This window comes from Antedon mediterranea, chromosome 11 (genome assembly GCF_964355755.1).
Source record: "Antedon mediterranea chromosome 11, ecAntMedi1.1, whole genome shotgun sequence".
Classification (NCBI taxonomy): domain Eukaryota; kingdom Metazoa; phylum Echinodermata; class Crinoidea; order Comatulida; family Antedonidae; genus Antedon; species Antedon mediterranea.
The window spans coordinates 17,496,447-17,506,315 of NC_092680.1; the positions used below are offsets into that span (position 1 = coordinate 17,496,447).

At 34.9% G+C, this 9,869-nt stretch overlaps 1 protein-coding gene and 1 long non-coding RNA gene across 5 annotated transcripts in view; one reads left to right on the plus strand and one right to left on the minus strand.

Annotated features, from left to right (window-relative positions):
* Positions 1–9,869, minus strand: part of LOC140063237 (uncharacterized) — a 32,010-nt gene that overhangs the window by 727 nt on the left and 21,414 nt on the right. Inside the window, exon 3 of one of the 2 annotated variants that reach the window (XR_011847595.1) lies at positions 99–577. This is a non-coding gene — a long non-coding RNA (uncharacterized lncRNA). Of the gene's footprint in view, positions 1–98; positions 2,958–9,869 lie in introns of those variants that run through there. The other variant, XR_011847594.1, reaches the window with a different exon arrangement.
* Positions 5,036–9,341, plus strand: LOC140063235 (uncharacterized). Of its 3 annotated transcripts, XR_011847592.1 has the most exons (4): positions 5,036–5,456; positions 5,567–5,674; positions 7,308–7,397; positions 7,670–9,341. XR_011847592.1 is itself a non-coding variant. In XM_072109740.1 (2 exons), exons 1-2 carry the CDS (start codon positions 5,416–5,418, stop codon positions 6,636–6,638), a joined length of 1,113 nt encoding a protein of 370 aa, XP_071965841.1. In that variant the 5' UTR covers positions 5,036–5,415; the 3' UTR covers positions 6,639–9,341. The 3 variants fall into 3 exon arrangements, 1 of the variants encoding a protein (XP_071965841.1); XR_011847591.1 differs by having other exon boundaries at positions 5,567–7,397; XM_072109740.1 differs by having other exon boundaries at positions 5,567–9,341.

A 9,869-nucleotide genomic window follows, 5' to 3' on the forward strand; every position in this document is an offset into this window, starting at 1 on the left:
TTGAAATGAAGGAAAAGCTTGAAATGAAGGAAAGGCTTGAAATGAAGGAAAGGCTTGAAATGAAGGAAAGGCTTGAAATGAAGAAAAAATAATCCCACCTTGTTAAACGAATGTATTTCCAGATATTGAATCAAATCCACAACGCATTATCTGGCCCGGAAGCTTCTGCCCGGATTACAACCTGTTTTACTTATCTTGAGGTCGAATACACTAGTCTTACTGCTTTTATCTTCAACTGAAACTACGCTAAAGATAATTTTAATTTACACGGAGGATAATTTGCATTAAATAGTTGGATAGTTTTGGATAATATTTATACATCCACCCACACATCGCTAGTCTTCATCTCCTCATCTGCCAAGATGCACTACTTAATTATTGATGTTTAAATGCCAAGGAGGACAAATATGATTTGTTACTGGAATTTGTTAGTTAAAAAAAAAAATGTATTGTTATTGTATAGATGGATATTTCATACATACCAACAGCAATGCTAGAGGTGGTAGTCAAGATCCTCGATTACACCACGTGTAGAAGGTTTATACTGATGGCTGTTCCAGATTCCACTCTGTGGTATCTATTAAAGATAGCCAATGAAGAAATGGAGGAATTCAATTGGGAGCTGGCGATAGACCATCCGTATCCACAGTCATAATCCCTGGTTATCGATGAAGATGTATCCCCTTACTGCGGTTGAAGTTTTTTATTTATTTATTTTTTTAAAATATAAATCCAGGCTATTATTATTATGTATTATAGTCTATTTTGTCAATATATTTTGGGGATGTTTTTTTGCTCACATTTGTTTCTAGTTGACGGTGATGTTGGGTCAGGGTTACTAGAGGATTTTGTTTTTAACGACCAGGACTTTGATTTGTCAGTCAGCCAAAGTGTTTCTGAAGCCGATAGCTTCTCACATATGGATATTTGTAATAATGCCATAGAGATAGTGCCGGATCTATCGGAAAGTTTACATATTGCTAACTCAAACGATTGAACAATGGTACGATTTGCTCCAGCAAACGAAGCGAAGTGATAGATGATAAAAATTAATTCAATTTACTCATAAGTACCTCTATAGAAATTATTAATGGGTACTGATCATGTCTTGGATGTTAACAAACCGTTAACCATATTTGTAACGGACGAAACAGATACACAAATTCCAGTAATTAAACTCAATCAAGAAGTCGGAAATCCCGATGATATCGAAGAAGACGGAAACGCCGAGGATATCGAAGAAGACGTATACCCCGATGATATCGAAGACGGAAACACAGATGATATCGAAGATGAAGATATTGAAGCCATGCTTCGAGCTGATACACCAATTGACACAGTAGATCACCCAATAATCGAACCGGGGCAGGCTATAAGTGATGACTGGTGGGATAGGGTATTTTTTTATTCTGAGGCACAGCTAACATCAGAAGTGGATATAACAGAATGGCGGATTTATATAGAAGGCGTTTCAGACATTTTTGTGAGAAGTTCGTTAATGAAATAGCAAAGCTATCTGTAGCACATTGCTATGGCTGTGTGTTTGATCCACCAGGGCAGAAGGATGAAATAGCAAAGCTATCTGTAGCACATTGCTATGGATATGTGTTTGATCGACCAGGGTAGAAGGACCACGACCTTTGTTGTATGGCAACTCAAGAGGAACTTGTAGATAGATTTTAAGAAGAAATATAAACCTGGATGTTTGGTCCATGTATTGTAAAGCAGATAGACGGTATTCAAGCGAGAATTAATGCTTGTGAGGAAGCGATTCAGGCCATTCTGAATCTTTCCAATATTTCTGTAGATTTGGAGAAAGAAGATGTTTAACCTAATTATTTTTTCTTTGTTGGAGATTAATTAATCTATTGACTGTATTGTTTTTCAAGTGGTTTTTGTATAATATATTTTCTACTTTTCTGCGTTCCTGTTTTCTAATATGTAAGTACTAATGTCTCGGTATAGTATATTTTTTATTTAGTAATTACTTCTTATTGAGTCGTACTGTCATGTAAAAGGCATTTATTTATCGTTTTTCCTCAGTTTTTTTAATTATTTTTCGTTGTCTCTATTTCTCTCTCTAGATCCATTTGGCTCGTTTTTTGAATTTCTAATTTGTTTGGTTGTTTATACTCTAATGCGAGTTTCTTTTTTCGGTTTATTTTTTATTTCGTTATTTTAGAGTAGCTCTCAACTTTTTTTATTTTTTTTTCCAAGTAATTTATTGTTATTGTATCGTTGTATAGATGGATATTTCATACATTCCTACAACTATGTTAGAAGAGGAAATGGAGGAATATAACTGGGAGCTTGCTTGCTGAGTTTGCAATGTTTTTGCGTCTTACCGATCATAAATGCCTGCAATGATTTCTGCGTTCATATTTTTAAACATTATGAGTACAAAGAAAATGTTATATGCATTTTACATAACTTCCAGGGATTTCATTTTTCAATATTTACATACAAAAAAACTTATTGTCTAAATGTTAAACAGCAACGACGAAGAATGTCAACATCGCTGGCGCAATAGACATCTATTTTTAAGCGTGACATCAACAACGGACCCAAAATTCGCGGGTGTTGATTCTTTTTCCAATAATCTCATGATCACTGCGTCCGCGTTCTATAAAGTTATTTTGAAAATAGTAATATATGATATTTAGTCTCATATAAAAAATTGTAACATTTTGTATTACAGTACGGTATTTTGAATATAAGTAATAATGAAGGGGAAGAAACACTTCAATTAGAGAACGACATGGCAGTTGAAGGAATTTGCCGCATTGCAAGAAACAAAAGAGGTGATTTAGACAAAGAAGAAAATGATAGAATTAAAACAAGGAGTTAAAAGATTTTACGAAGATATCATTGACGATGTAGAAACCGAAGAAGATATGATTGAATTTAATTATGAAGGAGTAGGAAAATACCGTAAAGTAATGGTAAGTTCTTTTTTTAAACATTTTTTTTTTGTAAGTAGTATAATTATGTAAGATATATTGTTCTTAGTCTGTCTGTTTTATTCATATTTTAGCACGGTAAGAGAAGAGGAGAGAAAAGATATTACGAGAATAATGAAGAAGATAATAATGATTTCGACGAGGAATTAGTGCAGCATGGAGCAGGAAATTTTCGTAAACAAATGGTAAGCTTGTACGGATTTTTTCTTCTTTACTTATAGATCCTTTATTTATTTTTTTCAATGATAAAATATAATATAAATGGAGTAAATTGTTATTTTTCTTGTATTTTAGCCTGATAAGAGACCACGCATTGATTAAGAGAATTCGGAAGAGGAAGAGGATGAGCGTAACATAAGGGATGTAAAGGTTGAAGATCTGTGTATTATAAGGAGACTTAGAGATAAGTTCAACAAACGTTTTAATTATTTTCAAGTGTGATCACTTAGTCACTTTAGTAGGGTTAGACCAATTTCGTGTTATTGATGTTTTACCTTTATTAGTTAGGATATTTGAACATGTGCTGAATACATTATGCCAAAATGTTCAGCCACATGATAGAGTTACAGTAGGCTTGTTATTAACGCTAACGGTTTAGATATATACCGATTTCCTTACCATTTTTATTAAGAGAACATCTAACGCCAGAATTCATTCTAGCTGAGATTACTAAAGTCCTTCTATCGCACATGGATATTTTAGTGGGGGATGGGTTAACCTTTAACATTCAACACATATCCATGCCATTTGGAGGCGGTAGTTCATTTAAAAAAAAAGGTATTGATAAAATAAAAAAAGGTGCGCAATGTTTAATTAGAATTCGTAATGAAAACGACGAGCAAATTTGCTGCGCGATAGCTACTGTCACAGGTGTTTCAAGGTTAGGTTGGAAGATAAATTAAATAATAGAAAGCGATGGGATAATATTAGACGGGGTTTTAATTTACAAAAAGAAGCGGCTGAAAGTCTTTTGTCGACGGCTGGGGTAGATAAGGGTCTTTGTGGGATAACCCAGCTTAAGCGTTTTCAGTAACTATCATTTCATGTAATGAATGTAATCGTTCTTTTAAGAATCACAAATGTTTTAACAATCACAAATCTTCAACAAATGGTAAAAAAACAGTTTGTGATATCAAAAGACTTCCTTGCTTTCATGAAAGAGAAGCCAGTGTTATTATTATTATTGGACAATGCAGGACCCACACTTGTCAATAGAAACCCTTGACTTTGCCAAGGAAAATGGTATTGTCATGCTTTCCTTTCCATCCCACACGAGTCACAAACTCCAGTCACAAACTCCAGCCACTGGATAGAAGCGTTTATAGTCCATTTAAGACCTACTTGCGGTCTGCACAGGATTCATGGATGAAGACTCATCCCGGTGAAAGAATGACCATTATGACATCCCAGGTGTGGTAAAAGGGGCACTCTCTAAGGCAAATACGCCTATAAACATAACAAATGGGTTCCGCAAGTGTGGAATATTTCCATTTAACCGAGACATCTTTGAGGATTTCGAATTTGCACCTGCTGACACGACTGATCAACCAGAAGCAGAAAATGAGCCCGTGGCAGAAAACGAGCCTGTAGCAGAAAATGAGCCATTGGCAGAAAACGAGCCAGTAGCAGAAAATGAGCCAGTGTCGGAAGATGATTTTGAAATTCCACCACCTATCGCTTACTAAACATACTAAAGTTTAATGTGTAACGTCATGATGTTAGTTTCACTATTTTTCATGATTTTTGTTTTCCAATGTTTAGTTTTATTTTCATTTAAATTGGTTACGTTTACGAAAAGATTTCATGCATAAATTATTTTAGTGTGTATAAATATATGGGTAAATTTATAGTGAACTCATCAGTACCAGCTTACAACGCACTAAACTCACTTCCACATTCTTGATTAAGAGAATTTTAGTACAGTTTTTTACTGATTTTTGTTTAACAATGGCTCATTACGAATCATCATCATCATCTTCCGATTCTAACGATAGCTTGTTTATCGAATGTCAGAGAGCAGTAGAAGCTATCGTTAGTTTATCGCGAAACAATATCGAAAATATCGATACCGACGATGTTATCCCCGATGTTGGACTACTAGAAGATTTCGTATTTAATGACCAGGATCTTGATTTAGATGTTAGCCAGAGTGTTTCTGAAGCCGATAGCCTCTCACTTTCGGATATTTGTAATAACGCTATTGAGATAGTGCAGGAGCTATCGGCTAATTTGCGTATTGATGACATAGAAGTAAGTGTTTGTTTATTTTATTTTTTTACGTAATATTTATTTTACCGTGTATAATTCTAAAAAAGTAGATTGTAATTGGGGGCATTTACAAAGTGTTTCTGCGTTTACGGTTTATATACGTTTTCCTTTCTAATTTATCTAATTATTTTTATTTCTGTATAGTACGGTGTTGGTGCTCACACCAAATGTTTGAGTTTGAGAGGAAATGTCGAGATTAATGATTCAGCGGAGTCTTCGATTATTGAGGTAACTATCGTTTTATTTTCTTTACTACTGTTGTTGTTGTTGTTGTTGTTGTTGTCGTACAACGTCTTTTATTTCTTTTTTCTTTACCGTTTTTCTCTTTTTGTTTTCAGCCTGTACCCATACAGTACGGAAGGGGCGTTAATAGAAAGAGGCTCAGAATCGAAGACGGGGAAGAAGAAGTTGAATCACTTCTGTAGAATCGTTCAAGTAGCTGATAGGTATAATCAACGTTTTAACGCGACTATTAGCGATTTTTTAGTAAATTTTTTTAATATTGATCATATAAGTTTAGAGGTGTTTCTGCCCACACTGTATCGAATTTTCGAGCATGTCGTCGATAATCTCTGCGTTAACGTGCATGTCGACGACATGCTTCGAATAGTCATACAGGCTGAGGGGTTAGATTCACCTATCTCTATCCCTTTTGGACGGAGGGGCCATCTTACGGCTGACGTTATTTTTGCAGCCATTATGAAGGTCCTTCAGTCCAAAACGGATATTTTTATTAATAAAAAGTTTAAATTTAACGTTCTTCACATGAGAATGCCTAGGGGTGGGGGCTATAGAAGAAACGGTATCGACATATTGTTAAATGCTAAATGTATAATTAAGATTAAGAATGATGATAACGAAACTATCTGCTGCGCACGCGCTATTGTTACGGGTATTTCTATGCTCGAAGATAAAATTAACAACGTGGCTAGATGGTGGAATAACATTAGGCAAGGTAGGGGTCAGCAAAAAATAGCCGCCCTTCATTTACTTAGAGATTCGGGGGTTAGGGAGCAGACTTGCGGCATCGAGGAAATAAAAAAGATGCAATCAAAATTACCAAATCACCAAATTATTGTCATTTCAAAAGACAATTTAAATTCTGTCATTTTTAGCGGCGATTATAGAAAGAAGCAGATATATCTTTATCATCATTCTAATCATTACGATCTCATAACCACAATAACAGGTTTTCTAAAATTTAAATATTTCTGCGATAGATGTCATAAGGGGTATAATCACAAATACCAACACAATTGTCAATTTACGTGCGTGCTGTGTAAGCACAACGACTGCCCCTCTTCTAATTCTTTTGAAAATAGAGAGAGTAGAATTGAATGTAAAGAATGTAATAGATTTTTTAAGGATAAGCAATGTTTCACCAATCATAAAAAAATCTCCTTATTCTAAAGTTTCAGTATGTGGCAAAATTAAAAATTGTTCAACTTGTAATAGGATCGTTCAAAAAGATCACAATTGTCAAAACCGCTTTTGTAGAATTTGTAGGACTTTCGTTTCATACGATCATCAATGCTACATGGAACCGGTTGTAGCCCCTAAGCATACTGAAAGAAAGTTTAAGAATCAGGAGACCCGTAACAGAGCTGTCACCAAATATTTCTTTTTTTGATTTCGAATGCACGCAAGATACAGGCGAACACAAACCAAATTTATGCGTTCTTCAAAAAACTTGTCTTAATTGTATCGACGGCGCTAATGATTCCGCCGATTGTGACGTGTGTGGGGATAAAACAGTGGTTTTTCACGGGGGGTCTGCATGCGAAGATTTCTGCAATTACGTATTCAAAGATTACAAATTTAACGAAAATATTACGTGTATCGCTCACAACTTCCAGGGTTATGATAGCTACTTCGTGCTCAACTACCTGTACGAAAACTCCATTGTACCGGATGTAATTGCTCGCGGTGGTAAACTTATTTCGATTAGGACTAAAGACACGAGCATTCGATTCATCGATTCCCTTTCATTTCTGCCCATGCCTCTATCCTAATTGCCCAAAACTTTTGGCATCTCCGAACTTAAAAAGGGTTACTTTCCTCATTATTTTAATTCTTTAGAAAACCAAAATTACGTAGGTGGATATTTGCAATAATGCCATAGAGATAGTGCAGGATCTATCGGATAGTTTACGTATTGATCACGTAGAAGTAAGTGTTTGTTTAATTTATTTTTTTTACGTAATATTTATTTTACGTGTATAATTCTTAAAAGTAGATTGTGTAACCGAACGTGTGTTTACAGCGTTTTACGGCTTCTTTGTGTTTCTTTCTAATTTATTTATTTATTTTTCAATTTTTTTTCCGTGTATAACTCATAAAGTAGTAGTTTATGTAATTGAGTATTTACAAAGTGTTTCTGCGTTTACGGTTTCTATGCGTTTTCCTTTCTAATTTATCTATTTGTATTTTTTTTCCTGTAGTACGGCGTTGGTGCTCACACCAAATGTTTAAGAATGAGGGAAAATATCGAGAATAGTAATTCAATGGAGTCTTCGGTTATTGAGGTAACTATCGTTTTATTTTCTTTACTGTTGTTATTGTACCACGTCTTTTATTTCTTTTTCTTTACCGTTTTACTCTTTTTGTTTTTAGCTGTACCCATACAATACGGAAGAGGTGATAATAATAAATTTAAATGTAACGTTCTCCATATGAGAATGCCTAGGGGAGGGGGTATTAGAAGAAACGGTATCAACAAACTGCTTAACACTCAAAGTATAATTAAGATTAAGAATGATAACGAAACTATCTGCTGAGCACGCGCTATTGTTACGGGTATTTCCATGCTCGAAGATAAAATTAACAACGTGGCTAGATGGAATAACGTTAGGCAAGGTAGGGCTCAGCAAAAAATAGCCGCCCTTCATTTACTTAGAGATTCGGGGGTTATTATCGGAAGAAGCAGATAACAACTGTTACAGGATTTCTAAAAATTGATTATTTTTGTGATAGATGTCATAAGGGGTATAATAACAAGTATTCTCACAGTTGTCAATTCACGTGCGTGTTGTGTAAGCACAACGACTGCCCCTCTTCTAATTCTTTTGTAAATAGAGAGAGTAGAATAGAGTGTAAAGAATGCAATCGATTTTTTAAGGATAAGTAATGTTTCACCAATCATAAAAAAATCTCCTGATTCCAAAAAAGTTTTATCCTGATAATGGACGGGCATGGTTCTCATGTACAGTCTATTGAGGCCATTGAATTTGCAGTGGCTTATGACATAATGGTTTGCTTACCACCACACACCACCAAATACTTGCAGCCACTTGACAGGACCCTTTTCAAGCCAATGAAGTCGTATTATCAAGCAGCTACCAACAACTGGAAACCATCAAGGAAGAGGTATTACAAAATACCAATTCCCAGCCCTTTTCTACAATACATGGGGAAAACCAGAAATCGGGGGAAGATTGGTTTTGTTTAGCAAGAGCAATGAATTTGAACCGGAACAATGTTTCAAACTTTTTTGACAAACTGTTTGCAGTTATGGACAGGCACAAATTTGCTCCAAATGATATATGGCAACAACAGTGCAACCTAAATATTAACAAAAAAGTAAACGTTGCAATTGCTGCCTTCACCACGGCTACAGCTAGGTTGAAGTTAGGTAGAACTATTAGAAAAATTACAGGCTCGTGTAGTTTATTACTAATAAAACTAACTCTGATGAGTGGCAACCATCGCTTGGTGAATATTTGGGTGAACTAACAAACGAAATAGATCCTAAAAACGGCAAATATATTTCTTGCTTCGTTTCGGTGGCCCAAAAAAGTATGTATATAAATTAGATTCAGGCAAAACTGTTTCAACAATTCAAAAGAAGTCAATGTTGAAACAGTAGTAGCCTTTGCCTTATCGGTGTAATCATGGGTTGGCTTGTAGAAATTCATTATTCATTATGGTACGATTTGCTGGAACAAGCGGAAGTGAAAATTAAATTAATTTACTCATAAGACTGAATACATTATTAAGAATACAGACTTACTAAATTCTGAAGAAGAAGAAGATAATGATTCGGTTTCCCATCCTAATTCTCAAGCGAGAATTAATGATTGTGAGGAAGAGATTCAGGCCATTCTGAATCGGATTCCTTCCAATAACAAACTGAATAACTAACTAAACCTGGATGTTTGGTCCATGTATTGTAAAGCAGCTAGCCGGTATTCCGGTAAACTATCAACAGTGTTATTCGATAGACATTCATTTTACACAGTTTTAAATATATTTACCTCTGATAGAGATCTCAGAAACAAGATTTTACAATATATGTAAGCAGTATAGTATCTCGTTCAGTCCGATGAATAATTTTGGTTTGAATAATTATTTTGGTTATCATAATTAAAGGCGAAACATCAACTTGTAAGAAAATTAAAACTTGTAAGACCTGTAATCGGGTGATAAGACAAAATCACAAATGCGAACAGTATTTTTGCCTTGTTTGCAATGTTTTTGCATCTTACCGATCATAAATGTTACATGCAAAAAATCGTTGACTTTTTTGACTTTGAATGCACACAGGAAACTGGTGAACACAAGCCTAATCTCTGCGTACTTAAAATTTGTCTAAAATGTATTATTAATGAAAAAACGCTTACTTTTTACGGTGAAAATGCCTGC